Here is a 22283-nt window from a genome sequence, read left to right on the forward strand (position 1 = left end):
AAACCCAGCTACCCTCGAGTGCACAGGCTGACACTCTTTCTTTAAAAAATATATTTTATTGATATTTACAGAGAGGAAGGGAGAGGGATAGAGAGTTAGAAACATTGATGGGAGAGAAACATCAATCAGCTGCCTCCTGCACACCCCCTATTGGGGATGTGCCCGCAACCAAGGTACATGCCCTTGACTGGAATCGAACCCGGGACCCTTCAGTCCGTAGACCGATGCTCTATCCACTGAGCCAAACCGGTTAGGGCTGGGCTGACACTCTTAATGACTGAGCCACACTGGCCAGGGCTTATCAGCATTTATTGATCCTTTATTTCTAATAATATTTTTGCTTTAGTGTCTATTTTATAGATATTATTTATAGGCTCTATCAACTTACTTTTGGTTATATTTGCTTCATATTCCTTTTTACATCCTATGATTTTCAACCATTACGTGTCCCTATGTTTCAGATATTTCTCATTTAACTGCATATTGCTGAATTTTTAAAAAATTTAGTTTGTTTTTCACCTGGCAAGTTTAGTCCATTTACTTTATTGAGATTATGATTTATTTCAACTATTTTTCTATTATCTTTTCTGAATAACATTCCCTATGATCTTTGTACTATTTGTTCCACTTCTATTTTTTTTCCTTTCTTACTATTTAAAGTGGTTTAACTACTTTGTTTGATGTGGTGTATGTTTCTTTTTTTAAAATATGTTTTTATTGATTTCACAAAGGAAGGGAGAGGAAGAGAGAGAAAGAAACACCAATGATGAGAGAGAATCATTGATCAGCTGCCTCCTGCACGCCCCCTACTGAGGGTCAAGCCTGCAACCCAGGAATATGCCCTTGACCGGAATTGAACCCAGGACCCTTTACTCCACAGTCCAATGCTCTATCTACTGAGCCAAACCAGCTAGGACTGTATTTCTTATTTTATTTTCCCCTTTACTGGTTTGGAAATTTATTCATTTCATTTCTATTCTTTTAGTCATTATTCTTAATATTTACTATATATTCTTAATAAAGTCATAATTTCTTTCCTGACTAATATTAGAATCTTTGACAGTGGTGTGCTGGATCTGGCTCATACTGACTCACAAGAGCCAATTATTAGTAATTCTGCTCAACTTCATATTCAGAGACTTCACATTGATAGCTGAAATCAGCCCTGGGGGAACATATAACCATGGAAATCAACAAACACTATAAATCAGGGTTTCCCCTCTCTAGAAATGGTTGTTAAACACTTGCCAGCACACCATCAATCTTAGGACATTCGATTACCCCATGAATTTTGATTATTTTAAAATTCTACACGTTATTATTATTATTACTAGAGGTCCAGGACACGATATTCGTGCACTGGGGTGGGACTGGGGGTCTGGGACCCCTCGCTCCTTACTGCCCTCCTGCTTGCTGCTCCTTACAGCTTGACTTGTTGCTCCCGCTACTGCCGCTGCGCTCGCCAGCTGTGAGCTGAGCGGCACTCCCCTGTGGGAGCACACTGACCACCAGGGGGCAGCTCCTGCATTGAGCGTCTGCCCCCTGGTGGTCAGTGCACATCATAGCGGCCAGTTGTTCTGGTTGTTCCACCGTAAAGGTCTCTTAGGCTTTTATTATATAAACTAGAGGCCTGGTGCACGAAATTCATGCGCTGGGGTGGAGTGTCCCTCAGCCCAGCCTGCACCCTCTCCAATCTGGGACCCCTCGCGGGATGTCCGACTGCCCATTTAGGCCCCACTGGGATCGGGCTTAAACGGGCAGTCGGACATCTCTCTCACAATCCAGGACTGCTGGCTCCCAATCGCTCTCCTGCCTGCCTGCCTGCCTGATTGCCCCTAACCACTTCTGCCTGCCAGCCTGATCACCCCTAACCACTCCCCTACCAGCCTGATCGACACCTAACTGCTCCCCTGCCAGCTGATTGCCCCTAACTGCCCTCCCCTTCTTGGCCGGTCACCACTAACTGCCCTCCCTTGCCGGCTTGGTAGCCCCCAACTGCCCTCCCCTGCAGGCCTGATTGCCCCTAACTGTCCTCCCCTACAGGTCTGGTCGCCCTTAACTGCCCTCCCCTGACGGCCTGATTGCCCCTAACTGTCCTCCCCTGCCGGCCTGGTTGCCCCCAACTGCCCTCCTCTGCCGGCCTTGTCACCCCTATCTGCCCTCCCCTGCCAGCCTGGTTGCCCCCAACTGCCCTCCCTCCCCTGCTGGCCTGATCGCCCACAACTGCCCTCCCCTGCCGGCCATCTTGTGGTGGCCATCTTTGACCACATGGGGGTGGCCATCTTGTGTGTTGGGGTGATGGTCAATTTGCATATTATTCTTTTATTAGATAGGATTATTATATATAAATACTAGAGGCCCAGTGCACGAAATTCATGCACTGGTAGGGTCCCTAGCAGCTGCCAGCTGCTGGCCAGGGCCTCCTTCCCTTCCCCCAGCTGCCTGCCTCCACCCCCTGGTCAAACTCCTGGGCAACTCCCAGTTGAGGGGACAATTTGCATACTATGCTTTTATTATATAGGATTTTTTTATACTTACCAAATTTTTGCTCATCTTTTTCTTCTTGTATCTCAAACAACATTTTGTGGGGTCATTTTTGGAAGTACATCTGTTAGAAATCCCTCCTTTAGTAAAGGTCTGCTGATGGTAAACCATTCTCACTTTTGTTTTACTATAAATGTCTTGATATCATTCTTCCTTGAAAAATCGTTTTCCTGGGAACACAATTCTAGATTGATAGTTATTTTCTTACTTAGAGCTTTGAAAATATTTCCATTGTTGCTGTTGAAAAGTATGACATAGTTGTCATTTTTTTGTGAGTAAAATCTCTTCTCTGGCTCTATATAGGAGCTTCTTTTTGTCTTTAGAGATTTTTAGTGAATGGATTATTCAATAATTTCTCTTGGGGCAAGTGGCAGCTACCAGAAAAAAAAATAGAGGTGGATTGAATAATTCATCTTTCCCCACCAGTTATAAATACCATCCATGTTATATTCTAAATGTAATTGTGTATATTCCTGGACTTTCCATTCTATTTCACTATTCATCTATTTATTTATGTGGGAACATGATGCTGCTTTCTGAAGATTTATAACATGTTTTAGTAACTGGTAGATCTAGCACTCCTTCACCATTACTCTTATACTTTATAATTTTTTCATCTCTCCTTGATTATTTCTTTCATATTACCTTAATGATTAGATTGTCTAGGTCACCTCAAAATTACTTCCCTGTGTCATTTTTAACCCTTTTCATCCAACGTGGAGGCTGACTCGACAGACCAGGCGCTAGGAGCAGGTCCAACGTCGAGGCTAAGGTCAACACCGCAAACCGGTTCAACATTCAATCCCGTCAATTAATTTGGACCAGACTGTTTGAATTCCAAAAATAAAATTGGACTGCAAAGGGTTAAAACTGTGGTAAAGAAAGATATAACAGCCCGGCCGGTGTGGCTCAGTGGTTGAGCATCAATCAATGAACCAGGAGGTCACAGTTCGATTCCCAGTCAGGGCACATGCCTGGGTTGCAGGCTCAATCCCCAGTGTGTGGTGTGCAGGAGGAAGCCGATCAATTATTCTCTCTTATCACTGATGTTTCTATCTCCCTCTCCCTCCCTCTCTGAAATCAATTAAAAAAAAAAAAGAAACACATAAAATTTACCATTTTAAATATACAATTCAGTAGTGTTAAGTATATTCACATTGTTGTACAACAGATCTCCAAAACTTTTTCTTCTTGCAAAACTGAAACTATACCCATTAAACTACAACTCCACATTTTTCCGTCTCCCCAGTCCTGGACCCATCAGTCTCCTTTCTGTTTCTATGAATGTGTCTATTTTAAGTACCTTATAAGTATAATGATACAGTATTGTCTTTTTGTGACTGGCTTATTTCATTTAGCACAATTTCTCAAGTTCATCCTGCTGAAGCATGTAACAGGACTTTCTCCCTGTTTAAGGCTGAATAATATTCCCTTTTATGTATATACCACATTCATCCATTAGTGGGCATTTGGGTGTTTCCATCTCTTGGCTATTGTGAATAATGCTGCTGTGAATATGAGTGTGAACATATCTATTTGAGATATTGATATTTGAGATATCAATTCTTTTGAAGATATACTCAAAAGTGGTATTGCTGGATCTTATGATAATGTTTAATAGATTTTTTGAGGAACTCAATACTGGTTGCCATAGCAGTTGCACCATTTTACAATCCCACCAGCAGTGCACTAGGATTCTTATTTCTCCAACAGTTGTTATTTTTTTTTTTTTACATTGTAGCCATTCTATTGGGTGTGAGATGATATCTCGTTGTGGGTTCTTTTTTCATTTCTCTATTGATAAGTGATGTTGAGCATCTTTCAGATGCTTTTGGAACATTTGTACATCTTTTTTGTTTTTCTTGTTAATCCTCACCCAAGAATATTTTTTTTCCCATTGATTTTTAGAGAGAGTGGAAGGGAGGAAGGGGGAGAAAGAAAGAGAGAGAGAGATCAATTAGTTGCCTCCCTCACGGGGCCGGGCAATGAAACTACAACTCATTTATTGTATGAGATGCTATAGGTAGGGTGATTCAAATCTTTTATTTCCTTGTTGATATTTTGCCTAGTAGTTGTATTCATTATTAAAAGTAGGGCACTGGATCTCCAACTATTATTGTTGAATTATCTGTTTTTTCCTCCAATTCTGTAATTTTTTGCTTCATGTATTTTGGAGCTCTATTGTCAGGTGCACATATGTTTACAATTATTATTTTTTCTGGTAGACTGACATTTTTATCTTTATAAAATGTCATTCTTTGTCTCAAAGCAGTTTTGTCTCAAAGTCTATTTTGTGTGATATTTTTAAAATATATTTTGTATTGATTTCATAGAGAAAGGGGGAGGAAGAGAGAGATAGAAACATCAATGATGCGAGAATCATTGGTCAGCTGCCTCCTGCACGCCCCCTACTGGGGATCAAGCCTGCAACCCAGGCATGTGCCCTTGACCAGAGTCAAACCTGGGACTCTTCAGTCTGCAGGCCGACACTCTATCCACTGAGCCAAACCGGCTAGGGCCATTTTGTGTGATATTAATAAAACTGGTCCAGCTCTCAATTGGTTAGACTTTGATTGATATATCTTTTTCAACCCTTTTATTATCAACCTGTTCATATCTTTTAATCTAAATTATGTTTCACATAGACAACATAAAGTTAGATTATCTTTTTTTATTTTTATTTTAGGGGGGTTGTTTACGAAAATAGTTCATTTAATAATAATGTGTTGCAACACGTATATGCATTCAAACAACATGAAGTAATTGAAGTAACATGATGTTGACAATGGCACTCTCCAAAATGCTTCTGATTCACAATTGTGGGGTATTCAATATATTTAAAATACTAGATGAAATACAAACAATTACTATTTCATTTCAATTTTAATGTTTATATTTACACTAGATTTATTCATTAAAATTATATAAATTAGTCTTTAGCATTTAATGTCTTGAAAGTAAATAACTATTATTGATGCATCCAAATTTCTCTCTGTTTTTGCATGGAAAACTGTCTAAAAATACACATCAAGAATAATGGTATTTAAAAGCAAACATTGTCCTGGCATCAACAAGCCCACTATTTCTTTAAGAACACCAGTATTCTTGCTGATAGGGCACAATCCAGAAAACAGTGTTTTATATACTGAGTGGCCAGATTATTTTGACCGGCCAGATTATTATGACCACCCCATCAGTACTTCATTGACACTTCAAAAAATACTGAATACTGAAAACTTCCTAAGCAAATACTCTCAAGGTTTTTTTATTATTATTATTTGCATAACTAATTCACTTCATTGTACCGATGGGGTGGTCATAATAATCTGGCCGGTCATAATAATGTGGCCACTCAGTGTATTTATTTTAAGTAGCACCACATACTTTTCATTCATGATCAAAATTTATTGAGTTCCCACTAAATGCCAAGCATTTGCTAGGCTATGAGGAATATAAAACAATAACAAGACACAGACTCTGACTTCAGTAAGCCCACAGTCTATTAAGGGAGATGGACATAGAGAAAAATAATTATAATGCAACATTATAAATTACCATGCATGTAGAATACAAGATATTCCTGGGGTGATAACAAAGTAATAGTGGAGAAGTTCTAAATCCAAGGGAAATCTAATATATAAATAAGATGTGTGGGCTCTAACCTCTTCAGCTACCTATGCAACTCAACAGACTGTAAAACTTTAAATTTGCATTTTCTAAGTTTATTTTTTTCTTTTTTTATTGAATTTATTGGGGTGACATTGGTTAATAAAGTTATATAGGTTTCAGTTGTGCAATTCTATAACATCATCTGCATATTGTATTGTGTGTTCACCACACCAAAGATTATGTTTTTTAATCCATTTGGCCATTCTTTGCCTTTTAATTGGAGTGTTTAAACCATTTACATTTAATGTAAGTACTGATAAAGTAGGATTTATGTCTGCAATTTTGCTTTGTGTTTTCTATCTTATTTTTTGTTGCTGTTTTTTCTCTATTACTCCATTACTGTCTTTTTTGTGTTAAATGCATAGTTACCAGTATACCTTTTTTTGCTGTTGTTGTTATCTAATTTTGAGTAATTATCTTAGTAGTTTGCCTGGGAATATAAATTAATATTTTATTTGAAACAATCTAATTTAGATGATCAAATTAGCTATAATAATGTACAGAAACACTGCTGCAATATAGATTCATTCTCTTTCCTCTCCTTTTTTTATTAATTCTCACTTGAGGATATTTTCCCATTGATTTTTAGAGAGTGGAAGGGAGTGGGAGAGACAGAGAGAGAGAAACATCAATGTGAGAGAGACACATTGATTGGTTGCCTCCTGCACATGTCCTGACCAGGGCCAGGATCAAACCTGCAACAGAAGTATGTGCCCTTAATTGGGAATCAAACCCGGGACCCTTCATTGCACAGGCAGATGCCCTACCCACTGAGCCAAACCGGCCAGGGCTCCTCTCCTTTTTTATATCCTTGTCAATCACAGTGTATGATTACACATCAAAAGCCCATCAACACAGTTTTATAAGTACTGCTTTGTGCAGTTTTCTTTGATATATTTCATTTTTTAGAGCAGTTTTCGGTTTATAACAAAAGTGAGCAGAATGTACAGAGAGTTGCCCTGCCCCCCTCCCACACACACTCATGCAGTTAGTTGTCTTTTAAATTAGGTAGGAAAACAAAATAATTATAAACAAAAATAGATATATATTGTCTTTTATGTTTATCTGTATGGTTACTTTTACAAGTACTCTTTATTCATGTGGATTCAAATTACTCTCTTGTGTCCTTTCATTTCAGATTGAAGGATTCCTTTTAGTATTTCTCATAAGAAAGATCTGTTAGTCATTAATTCCCTCAGTTTTTGTTTATCTTCTTAAATCATCCTTCATGTTTATTTAATTTTAATTTATACTTCATGTTTGAAGGATAGTTTTACTATAATTTTTGGTTGACAATTGTTTTCTTTCAGCACTTTCAATATGTCAATTTACTGTCTTCTGACCTTTATGGTTTTTAATGAGAAGTCAGCTGTCCATGATGAGCTGCTTCTCTCTCTTGTTGCTTTCCAAATTCTTTCTATGTCTTTGTCTTTTAACAATTTGAGTATGCTTCTATGTGTGCATCTCTTAGTTCACGTTACTTGGAGTTCATTAAGCTTCTTAGATGTGCAGAATAAGGTTTTTCATCACATTTGGGAAGTTTTGGGCCATTATTTCTTCAAACTTTCTGCCCATTTCCTTTCCTTCTTTCCTGCTGGGGGTCCCACTATGTGTATATTGGTATTCTTAATGGTGTCCCACACATCTTAGGCTCTGTTCATTTTTGGTCATTCTTTTTTCTTTCTGCTCCAGAGCTGGGTACTCTCAATTGACTTATCTTCAAGTTCACTGATTTCTTTTTCTTCTGTTAACTCAGATATGCTGTTGAGTTCCTCTAGAAAAATTATTTTTAAGTTGTCCTTTTCAACTCCAGAATTTAAATTTGGTTCTTTTTTATAATTTGTAACTCTTTATTGATATTCTCTATTTGGTGAGATATTATTATCATACTTTCTTTTATTCTTTAGACATGGTTTCCTTTAGTTCTTAAAGTATTTGTAATAGCTGTTTAAAGTATTTGTTTAGTAAGTCTAACATGTGGGCTTCCTCAAGGACAGTTCCTACTAACTGCTTTATTTCTCATGTATGAGTCATAGTTTCTTGTTACTTTGCATGTTTCATAATTATTTGTTGAACATGAATAGTTTAATAATATAATGTGGTACTTCTGCAAATCAAATTCCCTCTTCTAATGTTTGTTGCTGTTGCTGTTTGTTTAGTGAGTTTCCTGGACCAATTCTATAAAGTCTGTATTCCTTATCATGGCCACTAAAGTTTCTTCTGTTCATTTAGCTTAGTGGTCTCCTCATAATTGGACAGGTACTTCCTTAATTGCCTTGGACCAATAAGTCTTCACCTTTTGCCAAAAGGTTGTATGTATGTATTAGGGCAGCTTTCCTTTACCTTCACTTCTTGCTTGTGCAAGGTTTCAGGGTCAGCTAGAGATGGGAGACTAGGGAGGGCTTTCTGAGATCTTTTCTGGGCACCTGCTCTTCCCAGAGTATACATATGACCTTTTAAATTTCCAGGAATATATAAGAACTTTTCAGAGCCTTCTATAAACATTTCATTCTCACTTTTTCCAGACTCCTGTTTGCCCCAACTAGTACCAATGCCTCAAGCAACAGCAATGTTGAACAGTTGCCACAGGTTGTTTTCAACAAACACTCTGAGGACAGGGTTTTTTCCCACTAAGAAAGCTCTGAATCAGGTCAAATAACAAGTACTGAGAATGGGGCTGCTAGGGAGCCACCAGGTAGGTCAAATAGTAACAATTATCTGGAAATACAGACTGTTGAGAAGTTCCAAGCCCAATTTGTCCTTTCCAGTGGCTACTAGACTGTTGGTTGTCGTAACTACCAAGGTTTCAAGGCTGCTGGTTTTCAAGGCTACCACAGAGCTGGGGAAAAGGGAATGGGATAGGACAAGTTAAAACACTGCATAGCTCTCTGTTCTTACTAAGATTACAGAGCTGTTGCTATAAAACATAATTGTGTAAGACCTGGCTGGGTAGCTCAGTTAGTTAGAGCATCAGCCCAATACACCAAGGTTGTAGGTTAGATTCCCCAGTCAGGTCATATATAAGAGGCAACCAATGAGTCCATAAATAAGTGGAACAACAAATTGATGTTTCTCTCTCTCTTCCCCCCTCTTCTCCTTCTCTCTCTCTCTCTCTCTCTCTCTCTCTCTCTCTCTCTCTCTTTCTCATCAATAAATTAAAAACATAATTATGTAAGCTTTTACATAATGGTAAGAGGAAATAAAAACAATGTAAGGCTCTAAGACAACACTGTCCAATTGAACTTTCTGTGATGGTGGAAATGTCCTACACTGACCAATATGGTAGCCAATAGCTACATATACCTATTTGGCACTTGAAATGTAACTACTGTGACTGAGGAACTGAATATTCAACTTTATTTAATTTTGACGAATAGAAAAACATTTTTAAAATTTATCTTTATTGTTGAAACTATTACAAATGTCACCCCTCCCACTCCCCAAATTAAATAGCCACATTAAAATGACTATCTTATTAGACATCACAGTTCTAAGATGAAATAGTTGCTTGATTGGCCAGAATGACCCTGGTGCGGGAGCAGGTGAGGAAGATTTCATCCGATGAGAGGCCCACAGCTCTCCTCCTCTGGCTCCTGGGGGTGGACAGGAGCTGTGGACTATGAACGCTCTGCATGTAGTTGTACCTGATGCACAGTGGGTGTTGCTCAATAACTATTGAAACAGGTCATGTCTGAGCCACCTGGCTGATGTAAGCTTCCATCTATCCTATTGGTGGCAAACTTAGACCTCAATCCCTAGATCAAGTACAAGCTGACAAATTCACTTCGATGAGAAGGGGCTGTAGAAGCTGTGAAAGAATATGCCCCTCTTCCTAATCCAGTAGTTCATGGAACATTTCCCGTTTTCCTCTGCAGCCACAAAACAAGCCCATGATAGCATCTGTTTCCTTCCACCCTTTCCTGTAGGGTCTCTTTTCTCCCACACTAATGCTGCAGGTACAGGCTTCTGTCTAGGGTCCATTCTGTCAATTCCCCCTTGAGGTTCCAGAACCTTCCTGCTGGTTCAGGGCTGAAGCAGGACTGAAATTTTCCCTCTTGCCAGAGAATGAACTGCACTTCTTCCCCTGAGCCCCTTTCAGAGCTGGGAGCATTTGAGGGAGGAAGTAGAGAGGGTTCATGAGAGGTTCCTCCATGTGCCCTGGGGTTCATGTGGGCTAGGATGCCAATCAAAAAGCAAGGGTCCCCAAGCCACCCCTAATCCAGGGATTTAAGGTAAAGTATCTGGGCAGCTGAAACTAAGCTTGAGATCAGAGTGGCTCCCGTGCTGAGGCTGGAGGGTGCTGTGGACAATGCCTCCAGAGGATGTTGGTGGAGAGTGTGAGTATGGGCATGATGAGGCCTGGGGACCATAATAGGTGGAGTGGGAGATAGCTAAAAAATGGACTGTCTGCAATTTGAATGATAAATTCTCACCATAAAGCTAAGGGCTATTCAGGGTTGGGGACTGAAGTCAACCTGGAATGTGAGGCCATATGACTCGGAGCAAGGTCTCACCTTTCTCAGCTCCAGTTTCCTCATTAGTAAAATGGGGCTGACTTGCCCTAGCTGGTTTGGCTCAGTGGATAGAGTGTCGGCCTGCGGACTAAAGAGTCCTGGGTTCGATTCCGGTCAAGGGCACATGCCTGGGTTGCGGGCTCGATCCCCGGTGGGGGGTGTGCAGGAGGCAGCTGATCAATGATTCTCTCTCATCATTGATGTTTCTATCTCTTTCTCCCTCTCCCTTCCTCTCTGAAATCAATAAAAAAATTAAATGGGGCTGACTCTTAACCTCAGCAGGTAGGAATGTTGTAAAGGTAAGTGAGAAGTGTTCACACAATGTCCTGTACAGGGCCTGCCACGGTATCATTTCTTACCCCACCTGCCCTCACCTCGATTGACCATCTTAGAAGGTAGTGCAACTGAACCTAGACAGCAACAAGAAAGTCAGTTAGAGGCAGGGATGAACTTCCTGACTCTGACGCACAGAGATGAGCAGGAGAGAGGAGTTGGGCCTCTGTCTGAGGCCCTGGGATGTCTGGGCTGGGAATGGATCTGTTTCTGAAAAGGAAGGGAGCAACACTCAGTCTTCTATATGTTCTCTCTCTGTCCCTTGGGGCATTATAGAAGGCGCCAGCCCCGCACCTCTGCCTCTCTCATGATTCATAAAGAAAAGGTGCCAAGATCCCTGGCTTTGGAGCCTGGCTCACCCACCCAAGGACAGAGGAATATACAACTTCTTCCCTTCAGTCTCGGGACCTTATGTCCCCAGTTACCCACAGTACACCTCTTCCCCTGTGGCTTCCCTCTGCCCATCCATCCCCCGCCCACCAGTCATCCTACATTTTCCCCATCCCTCCTCTTCTGTTCTCCCCATCCTGCATTCACAGAAGACTCCCCGGGCTGGGGTACATGCCAGGGGCATGTGTATCTCTGTGTCCACAGGGACACAGTGTGCTTCATGCTCAGGTCCCTGCCACTCCACGTGGGGTGCCCAGAGGCCTCCCATTAGCAGCCTCTCCCCCTTCCCCTCAGGCCCCATTAAGGGAAAGTGAAGTCACCACCACTCTCATGGGCAGCTGGGGGCCGCTTAGCAGTCTCTCCCCCTCCTCTTCCCTTCTCCTCAGGCCCCATGCCCGGCCCTGAGGTTTGGAGAGCCTAGTAAGTGCCCTATCAACATGTTAATCAAATTACTTAGGAGCTAAAATTGACGCTGTTCATTAATTATACAAGATTATGCTAATTGTGCATGCAAATGCATGCAGGGGAACAGAAGGTGTTCAGGCACATGGTGGGCCATTAGCATAGAGGATGGGGTTCGGGTGCATTGGCATGCTAATGTATGCACCCTGGCTATTTATAGTCCCCCAGCCCATCTGCACTGCAGCCACCTCTGCCCCAGTGAGGATCTTGGTGGGGAGGCCAGGTCCAGGCCTGGCAGGTGGCTGTGGCCCTGGGGACACTGGGCCTTGGCTGCTGCCCCAGGCCAAGACCAGGAAGGGTCACTCCCACCTGGGCCTGAACTACCCCTCGTACCAACCTCCTCATCCACCATCCCTTCTCTAGCCTAGGCCCTTTGGTGCCTGCTTCTCCCTGGATGCAAAATGACTTTTCCAAATGACACAGCCAATAAGGCATCCTCAGCTGACTTCCTGTCACCCCCAGGGTCCAAATACCGCATGATTTGGTGCCAATACCCCACGCCCCCCAGGCCCTGGTCCACAGCTGCCCTCCTCAGTCTCGTCCGGCACCGCTGGGAAAGTGCCATGCATCCCACCTGCTCCATGGCAGGGCTTTTATTCCCTTTGCATGTGGGGCCCCTTCCTCCTACTTCTCTTCCAGGGAAGATGTCTCTGGTCCTCCAAGACCCCAAATGCCCAAGGTCACATGTGACCTCAGGGACCCCTTCTACTTCTCCAGACCGAGTGGCTGCCACAGATTACACTTGGCAGGTTATCCTATCATGCCCACCACTCCATCCTACTAGCTGTGCTTTTAAGTTTCTCTCTTTCCTGAAGTATTGTACTTTTCTTAAGATCGTGTTCATCTCTAGATTACACTACCTGACACCTAGAAGGTGTTTAATACATCTTTATGAATGGGTGTGTTGAATGAATGAGGGAATGAATGGCCCAGCCATCTGTATCCTCTTCTGTCCTTGAGCTGGGGGCAGGGGCAGCAGACAAGAAAAACAGTGGGGAGCACAGACCCTGCCCCAGATGTTCTGTTTTTCCTGAGGCTCGTGAGCTCAAAGGGAAACCATTTGAGGTGAAAATTAGTGGAGGATTCCCCACCCCTGCTCCCACCCCCCACTCTGCTTTTCCCCATCCCTGGATGCAGTGCCATCTTTGGTCTTTGAATAAATAACGAGTTTTATTCCAGCCTTTGCTCCCAATCTGCATTTTTTCCCAAGGCCTTCGCAGGACACATGCTTTGGAAACCCTGTCCCAATCCATGTATCCCTTCACATTGCTTCCTCCTTCTAGAGTTGCACTGTCTGATATGGTAGCCATGAGCTACATGTGACTATTTACATTTAAACTAATTAAAATAAAATGGAAATTTTAGTTTCTCAATCACACTAGCCACATTTCAAGTGCTCAATAGCCACATGTGGCCAGTGGATATCACTTTGGGAGAGGTTCTATTGGACAGCACTTATAATCTAGACATTCATTTCCTTGCTCTTGACAGTCCTGTATTTGCAAGGACCCTTGGGCCCAGTTACTAGCAGCTTTCTCTTTGGAAGTGGGAACATAATTTCAGCTCTAAGTATCTCACAGGGATATGAGGAGGGGAAAAACAAAACACTGGTAAAAAGCTCTGCAGCCTGGTTTCTTAGGATGACATTCCTGGAAGCAGGGCTGGAGATGGGGGTTCCTATGAACGTGATGTATTGGAGCCCTGGCCAGTGTGCTCAGTGATTAGAGCGCCAGCACCTGCACCAAAGGGTCACAGGTTCGATTCCCAGTCAAGGGCAGGTACCTGGGTTGCAGGTTCGATACCCGGCCCTGACGTTTCTTCTCTCTCTCTCTCTCTCTCTCTCTCTCTCTCTCTCTCTCTCTCTCTCTCCTTTCCCTCCCTTCCACTCTTTCTAAATATCAGTGGAAAAAATATCCTCTAGTGAGGATTGACCAACAATTTTTTAAAAATTCAAAAAAGAAAGTGATGTATTGGAAGAGCGCTCTGAAGAGACAAGAAGCGAGGGAAGCAGGACCCGGCAGGAAAAGGGATTTAGCAAGAAGATGGTCTCAGCTGGAGTCCAGTGTCAGCCTGATCCTTTGGGGAGTTTGGGAGTGTGAATAGCACTAAGAGTTTATCATCCTCGTAATGTCAGTCTGTGGGCTGCTGGTGGTGGTGGGGGGAACCTAGCTTCTGGCTGAGGATAATTCACAGGTAGTGGGTTCCTTAACAGCCAACAGTCGCAGAAGCTGGGGTGAGGGAACCCAAGGCGGGCACCAAGTCGCCATGTGATACCTGGACACTGCCTTCCAAAGAGCAGCTCCGTCCACTCCGCACTCCAGCCCCAAGGACCCAGAGTTGAACAGTGGGCTCACATCAGTCACCTCCACATTCCCCTTACCTCTTGCCTCTTTTGAGTAAAGTACTGTGCTAAGGGAGGTTTCTTTAGGCAATGGTGTCACACCTGAGAAGTCGTGTATAAGTCAAATGTTTGCACTTGAGTCAATCCAGCATCTGCTTTGATATGGAGTATTTCATTGACAAGGAAGGTTCATTTTAATTTCATCTTGAGTTGTTTTTACAGGGGTGAATAAAAAGCACTTATAGAAATGATTAAGAAGGCTAAACTAAGTTCAGGAAGTGGTAAGGTAGGTGTGTGAGAGGACTGCATGCAGAGTCATGATGAGTAACTACCACTCTCAATGGCTTTATTAGTTGGATGACCACTGTCCACAGCTCTTCATCTGGTATTTTATGAAGCTTTCCATTATGGAGGATGTTGAGCATATAGACAGAACAGAATAATGAAACCATGTGTACCCTTCACTGAACTGCAACGCCGGTCAACTTTTGGCTCATATTAGGCAACTGTTTTCTAATTGCAAAAATCTTCTCTGGCTGAGAAGGCCCAAAACTAGGAGTAAGGACACCCGAGTCTCCTTTGCAACCCTGATGAATGTATAACCTTGGGGAAATCCCCATTCAAGGGCGAACCTGGTCCCTGCATGGCCTGCTTCTTTGGAAGGACGGCTCACTGGACAGCCTGGCTGGGGCTAGGTTGGACTCTGAGAACCCCACTTAGAGGGATTTTTCCATGATTCTTATCAATGTCAGTGGTGCATGGAGTCCCAAATTGATACCCCAACTTTGGCGTTCACTGTGACTTTGTAGCTTATCCTCTGTTTTCTCACCTGTAAAGTAGGAATGATTGCAGACCTCAGGACTATGAGAGGATTAAACAAGATAATGCGAGTGAGAACTCAGCAGTTTCCAGGCTCTTGCTGAGTACTGTACTTGTAAATTAGACCTGGATGACCTTTTCTCTTTTTATTATTTCAGAGAGGAAGGGAGAGGGTGTGAGAGATAGTAACATCATTGGTCGGCTGCCTCCTGCATGCCCCCTACTGGGGACCGAGCCCGCAACCTGGGCATGTGCCCTGACCAGGAATCAACCGTGACTTCCTGGTTCATAGGTGGACACTCAACCACTGAGACACACCGGCCTGGGTGGATGATTTTTTAAATTTATTTTTGCAGTTTTATAATTTATTTGTAACTCATGCTTGTAATTATGGTGTTTTCTTCTGGTAATTCCAATGGCAGCTCCTGGGACTTGACCTTTCTCTTACCACCCTTTCTGTGGGATCACACCCCCAAAGAGCCTCATGGCCACAATAGGGAAAGCACTGGGCACAGGCTCTGTCTGACCCAGGGGCATAGTAAAATGCTCACCCTCCCTAGGGGTACTCAGCTCAACCAGGGCTGTGGGCTTGACTCTGCCCAGCCAGGTAAAGGTAGCTTCCTCAGACTTCCAGCCCCGTGGGAGTAGTGGGGCTTTTCAGAAACCCCCTCCCCTCTTCTCCCATCTCCTCATTCTTCCCCACCCCTGGAATCATACAGGCTTGAGGGATCATCAGAGCTTCACAGCCCCTCAACACAATTCACATCCCTTCCTGTCTTAGGTCCCTGTAGGATGTCCCTGGCTCCAGAGCAGGATGGCTCGTCCTCACTTACCTAGACCCTGCCAGGCTCTCTTCCTTCCAGGAGAGTACATAGTTAGGAAAGGGGGGAGGGGAGGAGGGAGAACTGGAGAAGAAATGGAATATGTGAAAAATACTGGAATGAGATTGCCAAGTTAGACATGAAGCTAGTTAAAGTCCATAGGGCAATAAATAAAATTATAACCTTTAGGGTTAATTTCTCTACCAAACAGAAATATTTACTTCTCCCAACAAAAATCATTTGCAACTTACCAGTTTTCTGTAGGTTAGCACCTAACTTTATGTCATCTGGGCCCCATCAATAGCAAATATGAGTCAAAGTTACTTTCCCCTGGATAATCAGCTAACTCTTAAATGGCTTTGTTAACATAATACTCTATAGCAACATAGTCAATATAAATATAATGCAAGCCACATATGTAATTTTACATTTTCTAGTAGCCACATTTTTTAAAAGAAGTGGTAATATTAATTATGAAAATATATTTAATTTAATCTAGTATATCCAAAATTATTATCATTGCAACATGTAATCAATACCAAATAAGTTACTAATGAGCCCTGGCTGGTTTGGCTCAGTGGCTAGAGCAGGGGTGGGCAAACTTTTTGACTCGAGGGCCACAATGGGTTCTTAAACTGGACCGGAGGGCCGGAACAGAAGCATGGATGGCGTGTTTGTGTGAACTAATATAAATTCAAAGTAAACATCATTACATAAAAGGGTACGGTCTTTTTTTTTTTTTTTAGTTTTATTCATTTCAAACAGGCCGGATCCGGCCCACGGGCCGTAGTTTGCCCACAGCTGGGCTAGAGTGTTAGCTCATGGACTGAAGGGTCTCGGGTTTGATTCCTGGTCAAGGGCACGTACCCTGGTTGCAGGTTCGATCCCCAACCCAAGTTGGGGTGTGTGTGTGAGGTAATCAATTGATGTGTCTGTCTGTCTGTCTCTCTCTCTCCCCCACTTCCCTTCCCTCTATTCTCTCTAACAAAAAAAAATCAATGGAAAAAATATCCTCCAATGAGTATTTAAAAATATATATATATATATACACACACACACACACACACACACACACTAATGAGGTATTTTACATTTTTTCTAAGTGACTGAAATATGACAGGTATTTTATACTTACAGCACATCTCAGCTCAGACAAACTGCATTTGAAGTGCTCAGTACCACACAGGGCCTGTGGCTGCTGTGCGGGGTAGTGCAGCTCTGGAGCAGTGCTTCTCAAACTTTAGGGAGCATCAAAATCACCTGAGGGCTGCCCGGCTGGTGTTGCTCAGTGGTTGAGCATCAACCTATGAACAAGGAAGTCACGGTTCAATTCCTGATCAGGGCACATGCCCGGGTTGTGGGTTCAGGCCCCAGTGGGGGCCGTGCAGGAGGCAGCTGATCAATGATTCTCATCATTGATGTTTCTATCTCTCTCCTCCCTTCCTCTCTGAAATCAATAAAAATATATTAAAAAGAATCACCTGCGGGCTTAGGAACACACAGATGGCTAAGCCCCGCCCCCAGGAGGTTCTGATTCAATGTGTCTGAGGTGAGTCCCAAGAGTCTGCATTTCTAGCAAGTTCCCAGGGGATGCGGCTACTGGTGGTGCGGGTGCCACACTGGAAAACCACTGTTCCAGAATGTGTTTGAAAGGGCTCACCGGCATCTTTTTGCCTTATTTGCAAGTTGTGGATAACTTTTCTTAACAGCTCTGAGGCTGGCAGGGCCGGGGCATGCGCTGCTGCTGCTGCTGCTGCTGCAGCAACAGGCTCTCAGGAGAGTGTGAGCATTGGCTGGGCCTCCGACGGGGTGGGAGCAGCCCATGGACTACCAGCTGGCAGTGGGTGAGATTTCAGCAGCTCCACCATTGATGGCATCAACTGCGTGCAGTTCTAAGCCACAGGCTCGGAGGAAAGGCAAAAGGGAACTGACTCTCATCACCCCCACGGAGGGCTCAGGCCTTGCGTGGCTGCTTTTTACTCAACACCAGTAAAGCCAACCAGGCTCACAAACTGAGATGTCCTGGGCAGGTCTGCACAGGTGGAGGTGCCGGAAGGGCCCTGGGGCTCTCAGGGAGGCGTGGTCCCCAAAGGCCAGACAGGAAGTGGGAATTGGTGTAGACCCAAAGGACAAAAGCAACCTGTACTGGAAAGGGAAAGGGTGGGAAGACCTGCGAGCAAGGGCTGTGGAAGAGGCCAAGACGGGAGTTTCCCCAGGGGGAGCCAGGACCCTGCAGGAAACAGCAGCCCGAGGCATTGGGAGGTAGGAACTAAAGCAGCGGTTCTCAACCTGTGGGTCGCGACCCCTGAAAATACATCCTGCATATCAGATATTTACATGAGGATTCATAACAGTAGCAAAATTACAGTTATGAAGTAGCAACGAAAATAATTTTATGGTTGGGGGTCACCACAACATGAGGACTGTATTAAAGGGTCGCGGCATTAGGAAGGTTGAGACCACTGAAAGGATGTCCAGAGGCAGAACTGGAAGGCGCCTCAGCAGCCATCAATTACTGCTCTCCTGGTTTATGGCTGAAAGTGGATGCCAGAGATGCAGGATTTACTCCAGACCACACAATGAGTCTGCCTGGGCCAGAGCCTAGCTCTCCAGCCCTATCCAGGGACCCTTCCTCTGGAGACTGTAGGTTGGGAGTGGATTTCATGCAATGGGCACGTGTGAGCATGTAAGGGAAGTGGTGCCATCTTTGAAGTTGAATCATCGGTGACATCCCAGGGTTCGCATTAATCCCCCTTAGGACTATGTCCTATCCCGCTATTTTGTCCTCCTCAGTTTAGCACCTTGTAAAGGACTGAGTACATTAACATGGAATTTAAATAAACTGTTCTACACTGTGTGTGATTAGGGTGTCAACACTGTCATAAATGTGGGGCATGCATGGTGACTACTGTGGGCAAAGAAGTGTCTGTACCATGGAGTATCTTTTTTTTAAATATATTTTATTGATTTTTAACAGAGAGGAAGGGAGAGGGATAGAGAGTTAGAAACATCGATGAGAGAGAACCATCAATTCAGCTGCCTCCTGCACACCTCCTACTGGGGATGTGCCTGCAACCAAGGTACATGCCCTTGACCAGAATCGAACCTGGGACCTTTGAGTCCACAAGCCCGGCGCTCTATCCACTGAGCCAAACCGGTCAGGGCACCATGGAGTATCTTATAGGGGTGTAAGGAGTCCTTACAATGGCATATAATGTGATATAAATGGAGTGTCTACACGTGCAGATGTACTATTTGGGAGCATTTGCGTTGCCTGCACCTTGGGGAGGACCTATTGGATTATATATGGCATCTACACTGTGGTGACGACCTTATGGGGACATAAAAGCTGTCTGTCTGCAGGGTATCTTGTAGAGGTGGATGGAGTGTATACATGATGGGTGTGCACTCTTTGGGGTCACATGACATGTCTGCACCTCAGAGTGTTCTACAGGGGTCTGTGTGTGAGCAAGATCTGCTGTGCGTGAGGGGGATTTGTTGGGGAGATCTGCTTACTATATGTGATGACTATACAGTACTTGCAATGGCTGTATTTAGGGTGATCTTATATAACAAAATGGTATATTAACGCATACTAGTATACTGTCATATTCTTTCTGTACATATACTATGGAGGATGGTCATACACTGTGAGTAATGGAGAGACTCTGCATGTGATTAGTGTACCATATGTATGTGATAAGTACAGACTGTGTGTGGCGTACATATTGAATAGGCTTATATGAAGGATATACCCCGAGTGTGGTGAGTATACACTTTGTGATGGCTATGTTTTGTGAGTAATAGTATATAAGGCATCTACAGTGTATAGAATGGATGTACTTTTTAAAAAAATATATTTTATTGATTTTATACAGAGAGGAAGGGAGAGGGATAGAGAGCTAGAAACATCGATGAGAGAGAAACATCGATCAGCTGCCTCCTGCACCCGCCCCCCCAATGGGGATGCGCCCGCAACCAAGGTACATGCCCTTGACTGGAATCGAACCCGGGACCCTTCAGTCCGCAGGCCGACGCTCTATCCACTAAGCCAAACTGGTCAGGGCAGAATGAATGTACTTTTATGACAAGTATACACTGTGTGGGTGATGGATACACTCTGGGGAGGGGCATGCTATGTGATATGGACGCACTACCAGTATATGTGAGATGGGCATATACTGTGACATATACATGGAGTGGGATAAGTTTACAGGTAAGTGTGAGTACCTGCTGCATATGTATACATTGTGTGGTGGGTATAATCATGAGTAATAGGTATATATGGTATACATAATGGACATATTCTTTAAGAATCCACTTTGTGGGACAAATAGGCACTGTGTGATTCCTACGCTGTGGGGGTAGTCTGTGTATGAAATAGTTGTTGGGATGGGTCTACTGCGTGGATATCAGGCATCCTGTGTGTGTGTCGCTTGTGATAGGAATATTGGGTGTGTGTCTGCATGTGAGCAGACAGAATGCAGTCACTCTACTGGGAGGGGGCATAGCAGGGAGCAGTTGGATCTTCATCTGTTTCCAGAACCTCCAGACCCTTGAGCCCACCGCCATACTGTTTCAGGTTCTTCCTCAAGTTCTTCCTCAAATGCAACCAGAACTGCCTAAAGAACGCGGGGAATCCCCGAGACATGCGTCGCTTCCAGGTGGGTCTGGGGAGAGGGTTCACGCCTGCAAACCTGCCCTTTCCTGTTAGTGGGAGTCAGGGGTACCCCTGCCACCCTGGGAAAGGCCTCGAGGGCAGATCCCTGCCCAACCCAGCCCAGCCCTGTGCTTCAGGGTCTGATGCCTGCTGGGGGTGGGGTGGCTCCATCTCAGCTTCTGCTGGCTGCCAAGGGAGGCTTCATTAGAGCCCCACTTAAGGAGATGCTAATTGTGACATTTTTACATGATTAACGACCCAGCTAATTTGCATAGCGTGAAGCAGCGAGCAGCTGCCCTTAGCACATCCCCAACCTGCACACCGGTCCCAGGGAAGGAGGGGGGAAGCAGGCAGCCCCAATTTCCTCCCAAGGGTGGGGGCTCCTGCTGGTGGGCTCTCAAGCTGGTACTGACCCCCTAATCAAAACTCTCACTTCACTTGCCTAAGACCCATTCCTGCCTTGGAGCCCCAGGAACAGAGCCTGGGCTACTGTGTGTCTGCAGAAACCGTAGTCACTCCACCGGAGGAGACAGTCCCCTCCTCCCCCCCCCCCCCCCAGAGCTCTTGACTTTTCTAGCTCCGGGGGTCAGTTGCCCTGGGCAGTCAGAAATTGGGCTTCTGGGAATGTCACCTGACCCAGCTGGCTCCCTTCCACAACCCTGAGGGGCTGAAGCTTTTCCCGTGTCAGTGACCCTGAATTCCAGCCGCCAGCCTCCAGTTGCTGGTGCCCCACAAGGTTCCTCCTGGGAGCCTCCCCCGTCCTCAGGGCTCCAGCCAGGCTGGCCTCGGCTCTCCCCGCAGGTGGTGGTGTCCACGACCGTGAGCGTGGACGGACACGTGCTGGCCGTGTCTGACAACATGTTTGTGCACAACAACTCCAAGCACGGCCGCAGGGCGCGCCGCCTGGACCCCTCCGAAGGTCAGGACCCCCGGTTCAGCCCCCGCTGCCGCAGGCCCGGCCAGCCTCCCGTCCCCACCCTGGGGCCAGCCCCTGACCTGGCTCCTCTCCCGCCTCCCAGCTGCCACCCCCTGCATAAAGGCCATCAGCCCGGGGGAGGGCTGGACCACGGGCGGCGCCACCGTCATTGTCATCGGCGACAACTTCTTCGACGGCTTGCAGGTCGTGTTCGGGAACGTGCTCGTGTGGAGTGAGGTGGGCCATCCCCCTCCCCGCCCCCGTCAGACTCCGTCCGGGCTCGGGGCTGGGCCTTTCTCTCCCGGGGGCTTCACCCGCAGGCCTCCTCTCTCCCCTCGCAGCTCATCACGCCCCACGCCATCCGGGTGCAGACGCCCCCGCGGCACATCCCCGGGGTGGTGGAGGTGACCCTGTCCTACAAGTCCAAGCAGTTTTGCAAGGGAGCCCCCGGCCGCTTTGTCTACACAGGTGAGGAGTCAGGCGGGAGAGGGAGGCCTAGGGTCCCGGGAAGGAGCCCGGTCCTCGGTACCGCTCTGGAGCCCTGGCCGCGGGGTTAGTCAAATCTACCGGTGGCCTCGCCCCCTGGCGGCTGCTTTCCTCCCCACGCACCTCGCGCTGCTTTCTTTCCTTGCGATTTCCTCTCTCCCTGGGCCTCTGGCTCCTCAGTCCCCTCCCAGGCGCCAAATTCTCTGAAAATTCTCGCTGAAGGAGCTCAATCTAGGAGGGAATATTATCCCAAAGGTTAGGGGCTGGGGGGGGCGCACCCCCGAGACTGCAGACAACCCCCCCGCCCCCCCCCAGCTACACGCACCGC

General features: G+C 45.2%; 1 protein-coding gene across 1 annotated transcript in view; it reads left to right on the forward strand.

The window, feature by feature from the left end:
• The window catches only part of EBF4 (early B cell factor 4), a 53238-nt gene that overhangs the window by 23484 nt on the left and 7471 nt on the right, over nucleotides 1-22283 (forward strand). The window contains exons 7-10 of the mRNA XM_023760267.1: nucleotides 20476-20557; nucleotides 21355-21472; nucleotides 21573-21706; nucleotides 21811-21937. Of these exons, the coding sequence (XP_023616035.1) occupies nucleotides 20476-20557; nucleotides 21355-21472; nucleotides 21573-21706; nucleotides 21811-21937 (461 nt within the window). The remainder of the gene's footprint in view (nucleotides 1-20475; nucleotides 20558-21354; nucleotides 21473-21572; nucleotides 21707-21810; nucleotides 21938-22283) is intronic.

This window comes from Myotis lucifugus, unplaced genomic scaffold, assembly GCF_000147115.1.
Source record: "Myotis lucifugus unplaced genomic scaffold, Myoluc2.0 scaffold_178, whole genome shotgun sequence".
Classification (NCBI taxonomy): domain Eukaryota; kingdom Metazoa; phylum Chordata; class Mammalia; order Chiroptera; family Vespertilionidae; genus Myotis; species Myotis lucifugus.